At 40.8% G+C, this 23,552-nt stretch overlaps 1 protein-coding gene across 2 annotated transcripts in view; it reads left to right on the forward strand.

Annotated features, from left to right (window-relative positions):
* SLAIN1 (SLAIN motif family member 1) overlaps positions 1–23,144 on the forward strand; it is a 69,646-nt gene extending 46,502 nt beyond the window's left edge. For both annotated transcript variants that reach the window (XM_040341424.1, XM_040341423.1), the window contains 4 exons: positions 3,376–3,729; positions 12,219–12,368; positions 19,313–19,595; positions 21,804–23,144. In XM_040341424.1, the coding sequence (XP_040197358.1) occupies positions 3,376–3,729; positions 12,219–12,368; positions 19,313–19,595; positions 21,804–21,879 (863 nt within the window). In that variant the 3' untranslated portion in view covers positions 21,880–23,144. The remainder of the gene's footprint in view (positions 1–3,375; positions 3,730–12,218; positions 12,369–19,312; positions 19,596–21,803) is intronic.
* The last annotated feature ends 408 nt before the right edge of the window (positions 23,145–23,552 follow it).

Here is a 23,552-nt window from a genome sequence, read left to right on the forward strand (position 1 = left end):
AAGAAGTGATCCTACTAGTAAAAACAGACGTCAAGGTATGCACAGTGGATAAATCTGTAAAGTGGTAGGGCTAGTTAAAGAATAGGTAATGTGACGGGTGTTGCTAAAGAGGGTGTATTCATGGTTTTATGAGTTTTTTTTTTGTTTGTTTGTATTCCTGTTAGGGCTTTACAGACATTATCGAAATGGCCGGAATTTCAATTGCTCGTGAGGGACAGCTTTTAGGTGATCTACAAGCACCAGCTAATAAAATTGTATTCAAAGCCAAAATCTTGTATTCGGGTATGGAAGGGGAAGAACCTTTGGAGTTACAAGGGAAATCCTGCAGTTGGGACATCTGTATCATGGACAACTGATCAAGTGGACATTTTGGAGAGGTTTCTCCTAATGTGACAGGGAAGAAAAAAAAACCTGATGTAAAAGTATATGTAAAGCCTCATTTTGTAAAACAAAACTGACCATTCGCTCTCCCCTCACTCAGATGGGAGAGGATAGAGGGTCAATCTGCTCCTTCTCTTTCCACCCCTCTCCTCTTGTGTGCACTGCAGGAAGTGTGAAGCTAAGCAGCTGAACTTGATCATTCAGCTTCTGGGTTTCACACTTCCCACGGTATACATACAGGGGGAGAGGGGTGGGAGGAGGAGCTGCCGATTGACTCTCCTGTCTGTGCGAGGGAGGAGAGAGGGAACTGTCTGTGCAGGTTCTAGGCTGTATGAGAGATGCTCTCAGCTCAGAGTCCTGCTGAGAAGGCACTTATGAGCACTGATAGATGACAATGATGGGCATCATTGAGCACTGATAGGTGGCACTGATAATCGGGGAACTGATCATCAGTACCCTGACAGTCTTGGCAGTTAACGGCTCTCCTTTCCTCACACAAACGCTGTGTGGGAGAAAAGGACTGCTGATATCCATCAAGTTTTATGTGATCCCCTGATTACATGGTAAAGGGCCTCCTGAGATTGACCCTTTACCATGATCTGCTGTGTCCAAAGCAGTCAGAGTGAGCTGGATGCGTGCTCTAGGGGGCATGCAGGAGGCAGGGTTCTGGGAGGATGTCCATGGACAGCCTGTGACTAGGAGGGGAGGGGGGTTCAGGGGGGGCCCTTCATGTTTTCTTGCACTGGGGCTCTGAAGGTTTTAGTTGCGCCTCTGCTGTACAGGGAAGGGTGGTGTCAGAACATGTCTGATCATTGGAGGAATCGGACCTGCCAAGCTACAAAATTGGCTGTGCTGTGATGCCTTGTGTGGTAATTTTTGATGGGAAAATAGAGGGCCTAGCAGGAACATCAGGTATTTCACACAAAGGAAACAATACAAAGAAAATCACTTTTTTTTACAAGTACACGTTATAGCAAGTACATATCAGAATATGAAATGTTGGGTTTACATACTCTTTAACTTCCCCTGTTTTGCACACACAGCAGCAGAAACATAACATTATTTTTAAAGATTTAGATAGTTGGATCCACTGTCATTTTGACTTTAGGTGCTCTTTAGTGAGCTGGTAAGTGGACATGGTAGATTCTCATCATAACAAGTGTTTTTAAGCCCTGGTTCACACTAAAGAGATTTCTAATGAGTGGGAACAAACTGCATGACAAGTGAAATAACATCAGTTTCTATGGATCCCATTCACATACATGCAGTGTGACTGCGATTCGACTTGGCCAATGTTGTGTGAGCTTGGTGCAATTTTGTGGTCTATAGATGTCAGGGGACTTGCATTAAAATTGCATCTGCATTCTTTTTTTTGATCCGTTTGTTAGGAACTGGCACCCGCTGGTGTCCTAACAACCAGTGAGTCATCCCTGCTGTCGGCGCCAGGGATGAATCCTCGGTTATTCGGGAGAAGACACCAGCCAGCTTTCTAACAATGATGTGTCATCCCTGCTGTCAGGTTGATGAGCACAAGTGCCTCTTCCCCCCCCCCCCCCCCCCACAACCCTTGCACAGTGGTTGTGGAGTGCAGGGGGTAGCTTATCAGAATCTGGAAGCTCCCTTTAACCACTTCCCATCTGGGCTAATTCTAACATTTCGCCCCTACATTACTTGGAACCCCCAAACATTGTATATATTTTACCAGAGACCCAATAGAATAAAATGGTGGGTGATGCAATTGTCATAAGGTATTTCTGCAGGGGTTTTTCAAGTGCATGTTTTTCTGGGGGGAACATATCTATTTTTATGAATAAAAAAACCCACTAAAGTTGGTGTGTGTTAGTATGTATGTATATTATACATTATATTATATACAAATATATATATATATATATATAATGAGAGATAATATTATAAAAAAAAATTTTTTCAAATATAATGTGAAAGATGATGTTACGCAGAGTAAATAAATACCCAACATGTCATGCTGCTTTCAGTAGTAATTGAGTTGCTAATTAGACACTTAATTCACTTATGTATGAAAGAATCGCTGGCTGAAAAAATTTGATACAGGGGTGATGCCTGTAGGTGCAGGAATCATCCCGGTATAACCACTGAAACCTAAGGACATCCTACAGACGACGTGGTTAAGAAGGAGGCCCCACTGTATCTTCCCCCCCCCCCCCAATGTGAGTACCCCTACTCATTCACCATTTTTTTTTTTTTTAAATGTCCCCCAATGTAAATGCATTGTCAATCACGACCTGGGGGGGAGCCGAATACGGACACTTGAATAACAGCTCCGCTTCCCCCTCCCACCGCTAAGTAAACAAAGTCACCCGATGACCCCACCCTCATGACTTCACTCAGATTCTGCCCAATGACATCACAAAGACATGGCCACCCGGTGATGGCACGACCCCCTGTGATGACACATGCCACCCCCTGAGACCCTGCGTGACATCAGTTGTGGACATGTGGCCTGGTATACTTCAGGGTTCGCGTGGGCTTTCTTTTGTCCCCTTTTCTGGCCTGCCAGGCTGCATGCTTGGATAAGGGTCTGGTATAAACTTTAGGGACCCCACCCTTTTTTTGTATTTTAATTTTTTTTTGGTATGGGGTTCTTTTTTTAAATCGGTCCCCCCTCCCCGGCAGAAGGGATGACTCATCATTGTTTGAAACCCAGGCCCCTGCCACCACACTACTTCAAGCATCAGACAGACCTAGTGAGACATCTCTGGGTCTCCAGAGGTGATTGAACAACTTTTTTAATAGTATGTTGATCCTTTGGTTGAATATGAGAAGGTATTATATGGATCCAGTACTTCAGCTACTCTAAGGCAAGTCAAATGTTTGTTTTTTGTTTTTCAGTAAATTTAGAATTTTTTTGGACAAATTTTATTTGCGTCAGTCCCCGTTGGGAGTTTTTCATTTTCTTGCTTATGTGACACTAGTGTGAGAAATTGATCAGAAACAAATGGTTTTATTTTGCAGGCCTTAGGCAAGATTTTGCATCTACCTCTGCTTGCAGTTCAGTATCACGGCATCGCTCTAGCCTTTCGCTATACTCTGGAAAGAGGGCACCATGTGCCAACAGTGACCAGGAATCTGATCGTTACAGTGTTGAAGATGATGATGAAGACTTTGACCTCTTACCACCACCTCAGCCTCGACTTAGTCGCTGCTCCCCACTTCAGAGAGGAATTCCTCATTCGCAGACTTTCTCTAGTATTCGGGAGTGCAGGAGGAGTCCAAGTTCCCAGTATCTTAATTCAAATGGATATCAGCAATATAATTTTTCATCTCCACCTCAGACATCTGAACAAATGCAAAACAGAACGAATGCAGGTAAAGTGATTTCTTTGTAGTAAAAAATATATTTGCGCTTATCCTAAATTAAGTGATGTGTATATACTGAGGGTGCTGCTACTGATGGCAGTAATGGCCAGAAATGCTATAGATAATAATAATGTTGGAAGGTACAAAAGCACTACCCAAACAAAAAAGTATCAAAAAGTGAATACATAAAATTGTATATGATAAAAAAAACATAATATAGATGTCAATAAAAAATAATTGCAAAAGAAAAAGTGTTATTCCAAAAAAGTTACTCCAGTGTTCAGGATCAAACAGGTTAAATTAATGTTCACTCAATGTGTTCTGCTTCAAATGAAATCAAAGCCGCTTACCAGATCTTTTGGACCTCAGATTATAGAGATCTATTACACCCATACAAGGGAATACAGCATAGAAAAACCCTCCTGGTTGTCCTCTGCACACTACACCTTCTCAATGGGATATGGCTGTTTGGATGAAGGATATTTCTTGGATACGAATCATCTGTCTCCAGATCATCTTGGGAAAGAGGGGAATAATGGAAGGAAAATACTTCATGGTGTAGTACTTCTTCATATAAGGATTTATTAAAAAAGATGTAGCACTCACATTCAAGAAAGTGGTAAAACTCGCATAGGTAACACAGCTGTGGCTCTTGCCAACAAGCTGATGGTGGTGGCGTCGATGGAATGCTGCTTCACCCAACGCGTTTTCCCCATAAGAGTCATCAGCTGGGACCGGACCCAGCTGATGCCTCTTATGAGCAAACAGCCATATCCCATTGAGGAGGTGTAGTATGCAGAGGACTACCAGGAGGGTGTTTTCTATGCTGGATTCCCTTGTATGAGTGTAATTGATCTTTTTAATTTTGAGATCTAACAGATCTGGTTGATTTCATTTGAAGTAGAACACACTGAGTGAACATTGATTTTCACCTGTTTGCTCCTGAACACTGTTTGGACTCCCTTTTTTTTTTTTTTTTTTTTTTTTTTTTTTAGAATAACAACTTTTCTTTTGCAATTTATTTTTTTATTGACATCTTTTATTATTTTTTTTTTTTTTTTTTTATCCATATACAATTTTATGTATTCACTTTTTGATACTTGTTTGTTTTGGGTAGCAAGCAACCATCGGATTGTGAAGTGAAAGGGGAAAATGATTAGAAAAAAGGAAAAAGTTTAAATAAATGTTGGGTAGATGAAGAGATAATAATAGTAATAAGATAATAATTAAAATTTAATTTAAAACTAAAAAAATAATAAAAAATAAATAAGGAAATAGTGAAATGGAAAATAATAAATATAAGTGAAAAATAAATAAAATTAAATAAAAATAAATGAAAATAAAAATAAATAAATAAATATGAAAATAAAAATAAATGTAAATATATATAAATAAAAATTAGTGAATGAATGAGTGATAGTATGTAATAGATGTGAACATGTGCTATAATTGTTGGATAAGATTCGTGTTCAATGTGAAATATATTGTGTTAGTGAAGAGGGAGATGTTGGGATGAGTGCCAATAAAGTGGATAATATTGTAGAAAAAAGACAAGGTGAAAGATAATAAAAATACCTTGTTAAATGTTTGAATATAGGTATAAAGGCGATCTCCAGAGAGAGCATAAAAAATAAACGTATCTGGAGAATTTTTTTTAGTATAAGTTATATTTAGTAAGCATAGGAAGGATAGCTATTGTGCAGGTTTTTAAAGATGCAGCCTTACCCTATGTATGGTGTGTCCAGCATAGTATGGAGATGGAATCACAATCAGGTGTCAAGTATACACCCAGTCTATTTAAATGTGTGCATGCCAGGTGCCAATAGTTTAGCAATCGCTAAAAGGCAGATGGAGTGCTTAGCTTGGGACATCCCCTCCCACACCAGAAAGTCCGCCCCCCCCCCCTCCACCCCCCAGCTGGAGCAAGGAGCCAGGGTCACATGACCCTCCCAGCTGTGGGTTCCTCGGCGACAGCGAGGAAAACCACCCCAGCCCTCTGCTGCGGTCGCGAGCACCGTCGTGACATCACGCGCATCGCGCACGTGCGTGGGACGCCCACGGCGCCTGGGAACGTCGTTGACGCCGTCAGTGGGGAGGAAACACCTCCACAGTGGCGAGATTATCGCCATCTTGTGGAGAGTAAAGAGCACAGAGCCCTGCGTCTCCCCCTCCCCACTGAGAGGCCATAAAGGGGGCACAGAAAAGAGGTACCCAGCGGGGAAGCGCCACCCAGCGTAGCTGTAACGAGGTCCTACAGGAAAGAAAAATTAACAAGGTAAAAATTAGTACATACAAATGATGGGGAAATAATGCTAGAGATGGACATATATATGCCCATTGAAGCAAAAAATATACATAATTATTTATAACCAAATAAACGATTATCAATAATAGGTACCAATAGGTATATATAGAAGCCATATTAAATATATGGTTATAAAAATTTCATGAACATTTGGCAGTGCAGCTGTGGGTAGATAAGCAATATGCTTTATTATTTTGTTATGGGCATTTGTATTTAAAGAGAAATACAGGGATATAAAGATATTCCGAGTGACCAGTCAGAGCTCAAAGGCGAGAGGGAGAAATATATATATATATATATATATATATATATAATGTTAATATGCACAAAAAGTTTTTAGGTGTATAAATATTTGCCATCTATTGGTTCTAATAGTGGTAACATGGACAGTGCAAGTGTGGGAACTCAGCAAAGAAAGAAATGCATAGAGTTTATTGAGTTTTCCCTGAGGTGAAACCTTTCAAAAAAGGGGCAAATGAGAGTGTATCGTTCAGGCCTGGTGGTGGCTGGGTAGCCCCAAGCCTGAAGATCCATTTTTGTTCTCGCTGTAATAAGACTTTATTCCAGTCGCCTCCCTGATCGGGAACAAGGACACGGTCGAGAGCGGCGAATGTGACATGTGGTGCATAATAGTTATGAAAGAGGGCAACATGCCTACCTATAGGAAGGTAGATGTTCCCTAAATTCCCTTAACCAGCCAATACCTTTTGGATCCACTGGTATAACATGTCTTATATGGTGACTGTCCTTGGAATTTATTTTTATTTTTTTTCTCCTACAAAACATTTTGGTCCAATATATTGGTGACAGTTTCCTTAAGTGGGTACACCCTGTGGTAGATCCTGCTTTACTAAGACCCCGTTGACTCCTGTGGAAGATAATTCTATATTCAAAGATCTAATGCAGGCATGTCCAAAGTCCGGCCCGGGGGCCAATTGCGGCCCACCTGGTGATTTAATATGGCCCCCCTGGGGATTTGGATATATAGTGCCATTGCAGCCTCACATGTGCCCTGGGGGTCACAAAAGATATATACCTTATTTATCGGAGCTGCCTTGGAGGGGACATGAAGAGAATCTCCTGTTTACTCGGCGCCGTCTGTAATAGGAAGTCCCGTTTCCTGGGATGCCATTGGATGACTGTTCTGTTTATCCTAGGAGGCTGGGCTTTTTTATTAAAGAGAGGCCACCGAGTGAACAAATTCTGACGGCACTTGTCCCTCCCCCTCCCTGTCCCCTCCGAGGCTGCAGATGGGCATCGATCAGGCTGCACTGATGGCACATGTGAGGCTGCATTCAGGGCACATGTGAGGCTGCATTCAGGGCACATGTGAGGCTGCATTCAGGGCACATGTGAGGCTGCATTCAGGGCACATGTGAGGCTGCATTCAGGGCACATGTGAGGCTGCATTCAGGGCACATGTGAGGCTGCATTCAGGGCACATGTGAGGCTGCATTCAGGGCAATGGTGAGGCTACATTCATGGCAATGGTAAGCCTGTGCGTGTTATACGGTATATCCAAATAACACGCTCAAGCTCATCCCCAAGCTAGTCCTGAGCAGCGCTCGGGGATTCGTTGGGGCCACACGAGAGATATACCGTGTTTAGTGTCCGACCTATCACGGAGGCCCTCTCGTCCTCGGACGAGAGGGCCTCCGTGAAAGACACGCACACAGTCCCGCAGATTATACCCGGAAGCCGCGGTGAACATATATATATGAAACGGTATGTACGGCAAGGATTTAAAAAAAAAAAACAGTCGATTGTCATTCTAACAACTCGCCTGAATGTAATGTTTAAAATTTTTTTTTTTTGGGTGAACCCCCGCTTTAAATTGGAACTTTAGTCAGAAAATTGAGTCCTGCTAGATCACTTCTGGCAGGTCTCTTTTGCATGTAAAGCTATGTTAAAAATGTAAAGATAAGTGCCTATACGGTTTAACCACTTCAATACCAGACACTTGCTCACCCCCTTCCTGCCCAAGCCAATTTTTAGCGATGTTGCTGTTTAAATGACAATTGTGCGGTCATGCTACGCTGTACCCAAACTATTTTTTTTGTCAATGGTGCTTTCTTTTGGTGGTATTTGATCACCTCCTGGGGTTTTTATTTTTTTGTTAAAGACCGAAAATGTTACATTTTTTTTTTTTTGTTTCTGTTCTACCATTTTTATAAATAAGTACATTTTCTCCACTGATGGGCACTGATAAGGCGGTACTGATGGGCATTCATAGGGGAATTGGCTCTCCTCTACTCACGTCTGACGTTGCGAACAAGCAACACACTGTTTAAAGCTTATGAAACGCTAACTTGAAAAAACAAAAGTGCTAATCTAAAGGCTTGTTTGCAAGTTATTGCCATAAAAAGTGTATTGGGACCTGGGTCCTGCCCCAGGGGACATGTATCAATTAAAAAAAAAAAAGTAAAAAAAAAACTGCAGTTTTTTTCAGGAGCAGTGATTTTAATAATGCTTACAGTAAACCAATAAAAATGAAATATTCCTTTAAATATCGTGCCTGGGGGGTGTCCTTAGTATGCCTGTAAAGTAGCCCATCTTTCCCGCATTTAGAACAGTACCGCAGCAAAATGACATCTCCCAAAGGGGAAAAAAAGTAATTTAAAAAACTTACGGCTCTAATGAATTGTTGGATCCCGGCAATATAGATAAAAATCATTGGAAAAAAACGGTATGGGTCCCCCCCAGTCTATTACCAGGCCCTTCATGTCTGGTATGGATTTTAAGGGGTACCCTGTGCCAAAATAAAAAAATGGCATAGGGGTCAATCCCCCCCCCCCTAAAATCCATACCAGACCCTTGTCTGAGCATGCAACATGGCAGGCCGCAGGAAAAGGGGGGGGAGGTGTAAGCGCCCCCCCCCTAAACTGTACCAGGCAACATGCTCATGGGGAGGATGACTTGGGGTCCTCACCTTTTTTCTTGGGTCGTCGGACACTGATCGAAGATGAATGGACATTGCGGGAAAGATGGTGTGTTTTTATAAAGGATTGTCTGTCATTTTGACATTTTGACACTTTTTTGGGGTAAATTGTGTAGGGGTACAATGTACCCGATACCCATTCCCATGGGGGGGGGCAGGATCTGCGGGTCCCCTTGTTTAAAGGGGGCTTCCAAATTCCAATAAGCCCCCCCGCCCACAGACCCCCCCACAACCACCAGGCAAGGGTTGAGGATGAGGCCCTTGACCCCATCTACATAAAACAAGGTGAAACAAGTGGGAAGGACAGAGGGATTTTAGCGGTGCTTACAAATAATAATGAGAACCATACATTTAGAAAAAAATATTTTAATTTTATTGAGAATGATGTTAAAAACGTAGCAGCAAAAATGTATTCATTGATATAGCGCAGGTTATCAGAAAGATGGTCACAAAACAGGTATTTTGGCTACAGCAAAGGTTTCAAATTCGTATATTATCCCGACATGTTTTCGCCTGGTAGCTTCATGAGGGGGATATAAGAATCAAGGAGTTATTGAAACTATACAGAAATATAAAAAGAACAGAATAAGTAACAAAATAACCAAAGCTAAACATAATATAACATTGTATCAAAAGTATGCAACATTGTTACCATATTCGCCACAAGGAGGGGGGAGCTTATCGCGCCAGTCTTCCCAGAGGTGACCACTGCCAATACTGGGGGTGAACCAAATCCCGAGAAAAGGGGGTCCTGCGCGGGCACAGAGGACACACAGTGACCTGGCTATAAAGTGATCAAAGAAGAAAAAGGGGAATCCTGGTAATGTTTTTATATTATTTATGTTATAATTACAAATTGGATAATTGGAACAGATTCGGCACCAAAAAAATTCAAAAGGCGGTGCTCAAATCTTAAAGGAACAAGAAAGGGGGAAAAAGATGGTGTACTTGCTTAAAATTGATAAATTTTGAGCGTGGGGTGGAGGGCGCCTGAGGTAGAGGATAGGCGATATAGAGTAGGAATGCCACCCTTAAAATAAAATTAAGCAAGGAATGTAAATAAGAGGTTGGCATAAAAATAACAAAATTGGAGAAGAAAAAAATAAAAAAGATATAAAGGAATCAACTTCTAAATAAGATATCCATCCAGTACTGGATTAATGGGTATAATTAAACAGGGGTATTTAAATATGTAGGGTACAAAAAAAGAAGGGATAATGTTGAAGATTATAATGGATATCTAAAAATAGCCAGCTAGAATATGCAGCCTGAATACAATGGCCATGGGACAATGTCTCAATATAATCAGCAAATTTTAGAAATATAATATAAATAATAGGATCCTACAGACCAAGGGTAAGCAGTAAGGAAAAGCAATACTTAACTAATGTAGATTAACAGGGCGTGTGTATAATAAACTGAATACAGAGACAGTAGTGTGGAGTAACGGTGTATTATATTGTAGTATTAGAGAAGGGAGGATGATGAACATGGAAGGGGAGAGGGAAACTGGCAGTGATATCCTTACCGTAAACACAGCGAGATAGTGGAAAGGTCGCCCTCCGTCTCTGGCACTGGCATGGCCCGAGAAGCCAGCTTTATAGGTGTCCTCCATCTGGTCAGCATCTGACGTCACCGACTGGATGCGGACGTGAGGGCGCCAGAGCACATGCACGGGAATCCTGCCTGGTCCTCCATACTACATTAACCAGAATGCCAGAAACACTGGGAACGGAGAACCAATCGGACACCATAGCCAGCGGCAGACACCTCCCACCGAAGCCCAAGACATATGTATTTTTTTTTTTGGTGCAGGGTTCCCCTTAAAATCCATTTTGGGGGAGACCCCACGCATTTTTAATTTTGATGCAGGGTTCCCCTTAATATTCATACCAGACCCAAAGGGCATGGTTTTTTTTTTTTCTTCCCAATTTTTATCTATAGTACTGGGATCCGACAATTCATTACAGCCGCAAGCAGATTTAAATTGGATATAAATATTGTGCACCCCAGGCACGATATTTAAAGGAATATTTAATTTTAATTGTTTCACTTTAAACATTATTAAAATCGCTGCTCCTGAAAAATGTCGTGTTTTTTTTTTTTTTGTTTTTTTTTTCACCTTTGCATTGATACATGTCCCCTAGGGCAGGACCCAAACACTTTATTTTTTTTTTATATTGCAATAACTTGCATATAAGCCTTTAATATTGGCACTTTTGGTTTTTCATGTTAGTGGCCCATAGACTTTAATGGTGTTCCGTGGCTTTCGAATTTGCCGCGAACACCGCATAATGTTCGCTGTTCGAACAGGCAAACGCCCGATGTTCGAGTCGAACTTGCGTTTTACGTGAACATCGGGCTCATGCCTAGTGATCAGCTGTGATTGCTCTATTTTTAGGCACTGCCGAGTTTGTAGAGGCCGATCTGCTGACATCCTAAAGATTTACTACTGCTCAGGGGCTCTGAGCTTATGCAAAATGGCAACCTCCAGCATGGGGGGGAAAAATGGAAACCATGCTGGAGGCAATTTACAGCACACACTAATGTTGGTAGCATAATTATTAATGTACAGTATGTTCCTTGCTAAAGAACATTATTTTTATTTAAGTTGTTATGGGTAAAGTTCCACTTTAACCTTTTTAAGGTTTTTTAAGTGGTAAAAAAAATTACCGGAAGATGGAGTTTAATATAATGTATTGTTAAAGTTCGTTGTGGTTAAACCCCTTTTTTTTTTTTTTTTTCCATATTCATGTGTTTTTTTTTTTTCCTCTTAAAAACAGGGCACTTTTACCCGCTGTTGCACTTTGAAGGACAATTGCGCGGTCATGCAACACTATACCCAAACTAATTTTATGTTTATCTTTTTCTTACACAAATGGAGCTTTATTTGATTAGTTTTTACCCACCACTTTTTTTGCTAAATTCGCTATAAAATTTTACAAATAATCTTTCGTCAAAAATCGAAGCCAAACGGTATTCGGCTACATTTCTTTGGAAACAATAACCCAAATCTGTGTTTTATTATTTAGTTAGTTGGATTCCACAAAGTATGACATCCACTTGGAATAATGAATGTTCTGCACGGCGGTCATTTAACTATAGGACGGGCGGAAAATGGTTAAAGTGTGTGTGTGTGTGTGTGTGTGTGTGTGTGTGTGTGTGTGTGTGTGTGTGTGTGTGTTTTTTTGTGTTGTGTTTTTTTTGTGTGTGTATCCTTTGACTAGAATGCCATCTTTTCTTCTGTCTACCTAGATAAACTACGAAGAAGCATGCCTAATTTGGCTCGAATGCCAAGCACAACAACAAGCACTGTGGTTTCCCCTGTTACTGTACGAAACAGCCAAAGTTTTGATTCTAACCTCCATGGTGCAGCAAATGGGATGTCTAGGCTGCAGTCAAGTAGTAAGTACAGTGATCATTTGTACATGTACCAAAGGCTTTAACCATTTTGGCACTAAAGCAATTTTTCTATATTATATATTTATAGAGCAAGTTGTTGTGGTTGTTCCTGCTCATAAAGCGCTGCAAAGAAGCTGCTGGCAGGACTTTTTTTTGACGCCCTGCCAGCGTCGGGCTTTCACAATGGGATTGCAGCTGAGGCTTTTTACAAATGCTATTTTTAGCGCTAAGGCGCTTGAAAAACTCCTCCAGTGTGAAAGGGGTCTAAAGTGATATCATCTACATGCCATAATATATTGATACTATATATCCATGTGTGATGTTGGTATATGGCACTTTAGATTCATGTATGATGGCACTTTGTTTTGCAATGAGCTTGTAGGCTACAGTTCAATTTTTCACTTTTTTTTTTTTTTTTTTTTTTTTTTATCAGTTTATACAGAGTAATATATGCATGAGGGGGTGGTGTGTGTGTGTGTGTGTGTGTGTGTGTGTGTGTATATATACATACATACATACACACACACACACACACACACACACACACACACACACACTATAGATTGTGGTATTTACAGTATCACACAAAAGCGAGTACACCCCTCACGTTTTTGTAAATTATTTTATTATATATTTATTATATCTTTTGTGACAACACTGAAGAAATTTAAAATTTGCTACAATGTAAAGTGATGAGTGTACAGCTTGTATAAGTGTAAATTTGCCATCCCCTTAAAATAACTTGACACACAGCCATCAATGTCTAAAAGTGGAAATGTCCAAATTGGGCCTAATTAGCCATTTTCCCTCCCTGGTGTTACAAGGTCTCGGGTGTGAATGGAGAGCAGGTTTGTTAAATTTGGTGTTCTCGTTCTCCCTCTCTCATACTGGTCACTGGAAGTTCATCATGGCTAAAAAAACTCTGAGGATCTGAAAAAAAGCTCTACATAAAGATGGCCTAGTCTATTAGGAGATTGCCAAGACCCTAAAACTGAGCTGCAGCATGGTGGCCAAGACCATACAGCGGTTTAACAGGACAGGTTCCACTCAGAACAGGCCTCCCTTTGGTCAACCAAAGGGGTTGAGTGCACGTGCTAAGCATCCTATCCATAGGTTGTCTTTGAGAAATGAATGTATGAGTGCTGCCAGCATTGCTGCAGAGGTTGAAGGGGTGGGGGGTCAGCATGTCAGTGCTCAGACCATACGCCGCACACTGCATCAAATTGGTCTGCATGGTTGTCGTTCCAGCTAAAGATGATGCACAAGAGAGCCTGCAAACCGTTCGCTGAAGACAAGCAGATTAAGGACATGGATTACTGGAACCTGTCCTGTGGTCTGATGAGAACATGATGAAGGTATTTGGTTCAGATGGTGTCAATCAGGTCAGGAGCACAAAGACAAGTGTGTCTTGCCTACAGTCAAGCATGGTGGTGGGAGTGTCATGGCCTGGGGCTGCATCAGTGCTGCCAGCATTGGGAAGCTAAAGTTCATTGAGGGGACCATGAATGCCAACATGTACTGTCACATACTGAAGCAGGAGACTGGGCTGCAGGGCAGTATTCCAACATAACGACCCCAACACACACCTCCAGGACGACCACTGCCTTGCTAAAGATGCTGAGGGTAAAGGTGGACTGACCATGCATGTCTCCCATCCTAAAGACCTAAACCCTTCTGAGCATCTGTGGGACATCCTCAAATGGAAGGTGGAGGAGCGCAAGGTCTGTAACATCCACCAGCTCCATGATGTTGTCATGGAGGAGTGGAATAGGATTACTCCAGTGGCAACCTGTGAATCTCTAGTGAACTACATGCCCAAAAGGAAAATGGTGCTGGAAAATAACGGTGGCCACACAAAATATTGACACTTTGGGCTCAATTTTGACATTTTCACTTAGGGGTGTACTCGCTTTTGTTGCCAGCGGATTAGACATTAATGGCTGTGTGTTGTGTTCTTTTGAGGGGATAGCAAACGTACACTGTTATACAAGCTGTACACTCACTACTTTACATTGTAGCAAAGTGTAATTTCTTCAATGTTGTCACATGAAAAGATATAATAAAATATTTACAAAAATGTGAGGGGTGTACTCACTTTTGTGAGATACTGTATATGATGGCACTTTTATATTTCATAATGAGTTTTTTTTTTTTTTTTTTTTTTTTTTTTTTAGGCTATATTTTAAATTTTTACTTATTTCTTTTTTTATTTTGTCACCGTAGGCGCTGCACCAACTTGATACTTGAGACTATCTCCTCCCTCCAGGGGAGCAATCCTTGTGCAGGAAGCTACATTTTTATACACAGGGCTCAAAATTTCAAGTCCTGAGCTACTAGCCAGGCCTTGCCACCAGTTGCCCCGCCCAACCCCTACCATGTCCCGCCCCCTAATCCTGCCCCTAGACACGCCCTCATAAATCTCATGAAATGACACTTAAATGTTTTATGCAGAATTAAGTTATAAAAATAAATATTAACAACTTTATCCGTGCCCAAAAATGCAGCCTGCTCATGTCTACCAATGCAGCATGTGTCCCCAGTGCAGCAAAATGTCCCCACAATTGCAGCCAGGAGTTCCCCCACATTACTGCCTACCTGTGCTGAGTAGGAGAGGAGATGGAGCCGACGCTGCGGTGTTGTGCAAACCGCGGGGAACATTACAGCTTTTAATTCAATAGCTGTGTTCTCCGCCGCGCGCGTCATATACAGCCCCTCCCCCTTGTCCGGGAAACTTTGATAGACAGATCACCCATCCAATCCTGGGATAGGTTATCTGTCTATGAAAAAGTGCCCGGAAAAGGGGGAAGGCGCTGTATATGACGCGCACGGTGGGCAGCACAGCTGTTGAATTGACAGCTGCAGCGGCGACGCGACTCTCCTCTCCTTGCTCGCCCCTTCTGCTCCCAGGCAGCCCACACTCGCCAGCCCTCAAAATTTTCTCGCAAAGTGCGAGCAGGCGAGTGTAAATTTGAGGGCTGTTATACTCCATATTTTTTTGGTGTACAGTAGAACAGTGTCAATTGATTTTTGTTTTTTGTGTAAAGTCTCCAGAGCTGTGGTAGCTTCTATAAGGCATTTGGGAGATGACGAAGTGCTTTTGGAGGTGAACTGTTAGTGGAAGGGCCACATAATATCAGACGGGTACAAACGTAATTGCAGTATGTTCATGTGCACATCTTTAATTTCATACAGTTCAGCTTACAAATATGTTCTGATATGCATTTGTGTTTGTCAGTGATACAAAATCAAAAATAGCGAACATGGGGGGAAAAAAAATGTTCTCTTTCTTGCATTAGCAGTAAATATTCAAAAATACATTTGTTTGGGTTATGTTGGTGATATTTTAAATGTTTTATTTTTTTTGTCAAGTAGCCTTTCTAAAGGTTAGCTTCATACAGAATCCGAACCCCTCCTATGTTCTTGATTCTGAGACTGAAAGTTACAACTTTAGTCTTACTAGGTGTGGGTTTCCTGTATACTTCTGTGTGCAAATTTATAGTACCTGAAAATACTACAGAGCAAGATTTTCAAGAGGCATATTTAAACGGTCAGACATGTGTAAATGACTTGGTATAAACACATCCCCCATGGGCCCACTGACTCCTGCTTCTTGGATTTTGTTAGATGCCTTTAAAAAAAAATGGTTGGCATAAATTTCAGTTCGGATGCACTCTTGACTGCTGCGCTGCCAAATGGCATAATCAATCTCCATACCTTGATCTTTGTGAGAGAAGTTGAAGCATTTCTGACCGATCCATTGGTTAGTGTTTCACCTTAAATAGAGCTTGGCGATGTAAGGAATAGGTCATCAAAGTCATACCCCTGGTTCTTCTAGATTCTCTGTTAACAGCCCCCGGGAATCTAAGCTTGAAGTTCGAACAGGAACTACAACTATTGATCTCCATAGCTGTCTGTGCTCAAACAGCTTGGGGATTCACATAAAGAACAATACAACTTTGCTCTAGACTTATGCTCTTGTAAGTTTTTTTTTTTTTTTAATCTTTAGTGTGCTTTAAGGAAATGCGTGTTCCATTACCATTTTGTTATAAAAACTTGCATAGTTTACAAAAGTAAACTTGTATTGGAAATTGCAATCTACATTAAACTAGGAGAACTTCTAACTAAACAGATTAGAACCAAGAGAGAGAGAGATGGCTTATAGTTTGAGTTTTAGTTTCTTGGGTTTGACTTCCACATGTGCTGTGAAGGAAGTCAGGGCTGTGCAACTCCTGTCCTTTTTTAAAGAAGCCATTTCCTTACAAAAAAAATATTTGTATTTATTCCAGCAGGGGAATAAGTTGTCCCTGTTAAGGCAGATTTCTGAGTGATATTCTGGTCTTTGGCAGCAGGGTCTGCTCTGGTGGCCAGCACTGCCATTCACACAGTCTGCGAGGCCGCTTGTAAAAAAATACCCAGCCCTAAGCTGAGTGTGTTTGTATTTTTTTTTGTTTTGTTCTTGTTTGTATATATGAATGAACGATCAGCATTTCCAGGTTATGTCATACATGGCATTGGCCTGACAACTGATCAATCATAAAGTTTATCACACAGTGCCGCAGCGTGGCTGTGTAAAAGTAGCCAGACAGATTACACAGAGCCAAAAACGCTAAGTGGACCGTCGCTATTCTGAATGAACAATCTGTATTGCTTGTTCATTCGTGATGGTAAGAGCTGCAGATTTTTTATTTATTCTTTGTCTCTGCAGTTGCTTGTATGCACATACAGGGCACTGGCTGGACCTACACAGAGCCACAGCTCCCAGTCAACCTTTACTATTCTGAATAAGCAAGCGTTTCTGATTGATCAGTCATAAGTTTAGAGAAGTGGCAGGTGCTCTCCTGGCTGTATGTTCCCAACAGGATCACCCATAATTTGGGCTTTGGAATGGGGTGGAGCTGCAGCCAGCATAAGTGTTTTTAGGGGACGTAAAGACCCCAATCGGAATGGATTCAAGTGCTATATGCACTTGGTCCTCTTGTGAAATTAGAAATTACTTTTTTCAATCTGCAACACTGTAATTTTCTGTAAAATTTAATGCAATGTGGCAACCTGGAGGCCTTCTGTACACACAGTGGTGGCCAATGCTTAATATATTGGTGGAGGGGGCCATAAACTAACACCCCCCGGGAGACGGACGGGACGACTGGGATCAGGGCATTACTTTGGGGTGGGGGGGGGAGCTGGCCTGTTAATTCTTCTCCCGAGCAAACGGGTAGTGTGTCCTCAGACAGGATTGGCCAGGGAGTCCTCAGACTCTCTGGCCAATCGGGTCACAGGAGCTGCTTCCTGATTGGCCGAGATGAGAATCGGGAAGACAATAGCGACTATTGACCCCTTTTTTTTTTTTTAAGACAATTAGTGCCTCAGGCTCTAATCACGTGCTAAAAAAAAAAACTCCCTTTGAAATCCATGCGTCCGGCGCCCTGCATGTAGATTGGGGGCTGGGCACGTGGATTAGGGGGGAAAGTGCCTCTGCACCCCATATGGAAATGTCATTACTTGCGTGATTGGATACATATTCTGAATGGGAGCGACTTTCATCAAAGACACAAAATGTTTTAAACCGCTTTTTCTTCAGAACAGAAACGGGTAGCAAACTGCAACAAAGTTTGGGTAATCAATGTACATTGCAAGGATTTTAACAAAGAGGTTGTTTTGCTAAGAGGAAAAAAAGTGGAGTTCTCTTTTAAAGGCCAAAAACAGACCTGTTTTATGTAGCAGGCACACTTGGCTATGAATTTTTCAAGGTTTACCAAGCAGACAGTCTTTAAGTGATCTTACTTACAAACTTGCATTCACCTTCAGCCTAAAAGTCCATTTTACTTTTTTTTTTTTTTTTTCTTTTTTTACTTTATGTAGTCAAGCAGCATGACTATGGGAGTTTTTTTACTGTGTTTAACTGAACTAAGCTGCCTTGTGTCGACAGCATACTGGAGACTGGGAGCACTGACCTTGCTTAGACTTCAGGGTCTTCAGTGATCCAAGATGCCCCCTTCTTAGTACTCAAGTCAACAACACTCATGCTCCATGAACAGCGTTATTGCTTGAACTACTTTGGAGGGGGTGTACTGAATCATTGGAGACCTGGTCCTCTGTACTCTTGCTGTGTGAGCGCAGTGGTCTAGCTCTTTAAAAAAAAAAAAAAAAAACACAACAAACCCATATTGTATTTTGCCATTGGTCCACACAACATAAAAAAAATCAGCACTGGCAGGTGATAATGAATCTATCCTGACAACTTTCTCTAGAAAAATGCACTTTGGAATCTTCAGTAGATAAGGCTGTATTCACACCTGAGCGTATCAACTTTCAGGCAGTTTTTACTTGAGTTTTTGAGTGTTTTTTAGAAGTGTATTAAAAGCATTTCAGAATCGTATTCTAAGCAGTTTACAGCTTCAGGCATTTTTGTTTAGTCAATAGAAAGCACTAGGGGAGGAGTGGGGAGGGAATTGGGGGTAGAGAGCTAATGTTTGAGCAGAAAAAGTGCAACAAAATGATTGTAATACGCTCAAGTCACGCGTTTTCAGTAGTTTCTATGGAAGTCTATGGGGCCAAAAATGCTTGTAACCTGCCAAAAACCAGGTGTTTTGCTTCAAGCAACAGAACACTTCCATGTGAACAGGGGTCATTGAAATTAATGGGATTTGGCCTGTTGAGCGTTTGAGCTTCAAGCAGAAAATCGCTCAGGTGTGAACAGGACCTAAGGGTAAGAACTATGGAACCATTTCGATTATCTCTGTCTCTGCCTCTCTACAGTAACCTTGTGTTTTTTTCAAGTCCTGAGTATAGATTAATGAAATATTTAGCATAAAAGCCTCCTTTTTTAAATTGTTTAAAATGTACGATTTTGTTTTTAATGTTCACATGCAGTGTTTGCGAATACAATTTTTTTTTTTTTTTTTTTTTTTTTTTTTTATGTAGTCATTTAACCTATTCTCTTTTTACAGTACCGTCCCCTGGTCAACTGCAGCAGAGGGTCCACAGTGTGGGTAACTTCCCAGTATCAGTGAGGCCACCTCTGAAAGCCACAGCCTATGTCAGCCCGACTATACAAGGCAGCAGCAGTATTCCACAGTCAACTAGTTTACAGTCTTTATCAAGTTCTGGGATCCCTATGCCAAACAAATCTGCAAGTTCATTGCCTGTCAGAAGTGCACTGCCTAGACCATCACTGTCGAGCACAGGGGGAAGCGGTATACCCCGCAGCAAGATTGCTACTCCACCACGCAGGTAATTAAGCAAACTAAACCTGTTAAATAAAAAAATAAAAATAAACTTGGAGTTGATGTTAAAGTATGCATATTTTTGCATAGTAACACAGAGAAGGGCATATCACAAATGGATCTACTCAAGGGGGGTAGTCACTCGTAGTGTAAGGTGTAGTTACCGTAGCCAAAGCATATAGATATCTCAACCTAATCTGATATAGAGCACCAGGTTACAATGGTAGCACATAGATCATACTCGAGTGTTTGTATAAAAAGTTATCATTGTTAATAAGGCAAGATATGACATTTCTAAAGCCAATGAATAGTCACACCGCTTCACAGTGATTGGCTAGCAACAGTACTCTGTTACATGTGAAGTAGCTCATCAAACAAAACAAAAACACAAGACATTACACACAGCATATACAAAAACGTCTGGACGCCATGTTACAATGCACAGGTAGGTTGTCTGATGGAAATTTAGTCTTAATTGATAGTAATAAACATTATAGGGCAAACCTAGCTGTGTGTGACCCCCAGGGACAAAGGGGAGGGTTAGGATGGAGGATGGGGATGGGAAGGGAGGGGAAAGAAGGGGAGCCAGCTGGTATGGGTAAAAGTCACGAGAGCTTGTATAGCTCAATACATTTCATGTGAAGAGAGGAGTTAGTCCCGGCTTGAATTTTTTAGCAATATGACTTGGGTAACTTGCTGTACTTAATTTAGAGTAATTATCTGGATGTATCGGCGTCATGCACATAATTGAATCAATATTCTCATATCTCGGTACCTGGGGGGGGGGGGGGCTCCTTGGCTCCAGTGTGCCTTGATCCGTGTCAGCCCAAATTTTGTGGGGCTTGCATAGGTAGCAGCAACATGTTTCGCTAAAGAAGATAATGGAGCTTCATCTGGACGATGATGGGACGGAAGTCATCACTCCCTTTTTTTATATCGGTCATTTCATTGTGAAAGTGCCGCCCATCAAAGAGAGAGCTTTTTAAAGGGACATTCAACGTGTTTTGTTTTTTGTATTGATGCTCTCCTTCTAGCCAATAGGGATGGAATGAAAAATGGCAGATCAACTCTTAATTGGTTAGCTGCATCTTTATGCACCATCTACAAATGGAAAGGAAAGAAACAAAAAGCCAACCAACTAAAAAAAAATATATATGAAATAGGGGGGGGGGTACAATAGGGGAATTATCAGGATTATTCATATTATATTGTTCTCCTATTCACACTTTAACCATTTGCCGACCAGCGTACGACTATATACGTCGGCACAATGGCTCGGCTGGGCATATGGGCGTATAGGTACGTCCCCTTTAAGAAGCGTCATTGTGGGCGCACGCCCGCCGCAAGCTCCATGAGTGTGACTGCGGGTCCCGAGGACTCTATGTCTGCGAGTCCCGCGATCATCTCACAGAGGAAGAACGGGGAAATGCTGATGTAAATAAGCATTTCCCCCTTCTGCCTAGTGACAAGGACACAGATCACAGCTCCTTGTAATCTGGAGCAGTGATCAGTGTCGCACATAGCCCATCCCCCTACAGTTATTACACATCCCTAGGGCACACTTAACCCCTTCAGCACCCCGTACTGGTTAACCCCTTCACTGCCAATGTCATTTACACTAATTTAATGTATTTTTATAGCACCGATCGCTGTATAAATGACACTGGTCCCAAAATGGTGTCAAGTGTCCGATGTGTCCACCATAATGTCAGTCAAGATTTAAAAATCGCTGCTTGCCGCCATTATTGGTAAAAAAAAATATATATATATATATATATATATATATATATATATATATATATATATATATATATATATATATATATATATATAATAATTTTTTTTTTTTTAATAAAAATTACCTAAAACTTTCCCTCTATTTTGTAGACGCTATAACTTTTTGCGCAAACCAATCAATAAACGCTTATTGCAAACTTTGTATTCTTCTACATATTTTTGGTAAAAAAAAAAAATCGGCCTAAACTGAGGAAACCTTTTTTATTAGATATTTTTGGGGATATTTATTATAGCAAAAAGTAAAAAATATTGCTTTTTTTTTTTTCCTCAAAATTGTCGCACTTTTTTATTTTTTTTATTTTAACCATATAGAAAAGAAAACGCTAATATATAGCTACTTGCAGGTAATGCAATGAGTTAAATTGTGCAGTGGCTGAAATGTAGTGCAGTCCTAATTATTGTTTTCTATTCCATTCAGTTTTATTCAGCCTCCGAAGACTCTGTCATCACTGAGCACACTGCGGGATGGAAACTGGAGAGATGGATGCTATTGATCTGTTCGAATGGATGAGCTTACATTTAAAAGCAATTTTAATTAACGTGTTATTTTTCCCCAGCGGGCTGGGTAAAAATAGTGTAAGAGGACACATCTCCTGAAGATTTTAACATTTGTAATATATGTGTTATGTGAGAGAACCGTCAAAGACAATGTAGCTCTTAAATGTTTGACATGAAATGCTTAATGGATTTTCACAACAACTATTATTTAATAACACACAGACATATGCAAAAGCAAATACTTGTAAAAATCTGTCACAAAACCTGTTTTATTTATTATTCACTTTCTGTTCTCCTGTATAAGCACTTAACTTTTTTTTAATGTATGATAAACCATTACAATACTGGACAATATGTAAACGTTCTGTGTATAGAATAATTAACCACACTTGGAGGTGCTGCTTAACTTCTGTGCCACAGAAAATAGTTTTAAGTGCATTCTTTTTTTTTTTTTTTTTTTTTCAAAAATAATTTGGTATACTTTATTTTGGGAATCACTGGAAACGTACTTAAAATGTATTTCTTGTTGCAAAGCACAAGGATGCAAGGAAGAGAATCACTGTCCGTCTATACAACCACGTTAAGGTAGAAGTAAAGGCATTTTTTTTTTTCATTTTGGAAAGGGTAGAGGAGAGTTATAGCCCCTGTCAGTGTTTTGTTTTTTTGTTTTGTTTGCTGTGTCCCATTGGAGATTTCCCTTCACTTCCTGCCCCATAGCAAAACAGGAGAGTAAATCCTTACAAAGTGAGGGGACTTCTGGTTGTTACCAGGTTCTCTCATTGGAAGTTTTCCAATGTTTCTGTTCTGACAACCCGAAATGTGTGATTTATTTTATAATTTTTTTGTTTCCCTTACTTTGCACTCTTGATAATAATGGTAAATCGCAATTAAAACTGACAGGTGTTCTAACCCCTCTCCAATCTATCTAAAAAAAAAAAAAGAGGTTTTGCCTTTAGTTATACTTTAATTTTGTCTTTGTTCTTTTTTTTATGTTTCATGTTAATTTATTGTTTAATTATATTGAATGTTTTCTTCTGCATAATTATGGATTGTCTGCATCTCTACTGCAGTGTGGGCTGGGTTTTTTCTTACTGTCAAAATACTGAAGATCAAAGCTCTCATTGGACATAACTTTTGATAGGCATTTTACAGAATTAAATTGCACTAATGCTTTAATAAGACAGTATATGATTTCATAATGATGACATCTGTATACTGCTGTTTTTGGAATGTTTCAGTAATAAAGAATATTTTTGAGCAATGTGTGATGTTTATTTCACAAGCCTTATAACAGGCAGATATGTACATGATCATTAAAGCACCTCAAACATGGATCAAAATTTGGTTGGTTCAGCAGGGACCGGTCAAGATTTGATCCATGTTTGGGCATGTTGATTGCATCCAAGTCGCTCCATCGATCAACTTTGGTACAACCAGCCTGTGTGGTTTTTCTACTTCTGATTTACAGCAAGCAGCTATAGCCGCTAGCAATAATTATTCTGTTCCGCCAGCCGGGAAGATTGGGCCCCCCCCCCCCCCCCACACGGCAGAACACAATAGCGGGAGGCATTCCCCCATCAACACTGACAGTGCTTAGGGGATTCAAGCAATTCATAATCTATGGGCTGTTTTAAGTGCTATTTTTATTCCCTCAATCAGCACAGAAATG

The sequence above is a fragment of the Rana temporaria genome, chromosome 2, assembly GCF_905171775.1.
Source record: "Rana temporaria chromosome 2, aRanTem1.1, whole genome shotgun sequence".
NCBI lineage: Eukaryota > Metazoa > Chordata > Amphibia > Anura > Ranidae > Rana > Rana temporaria.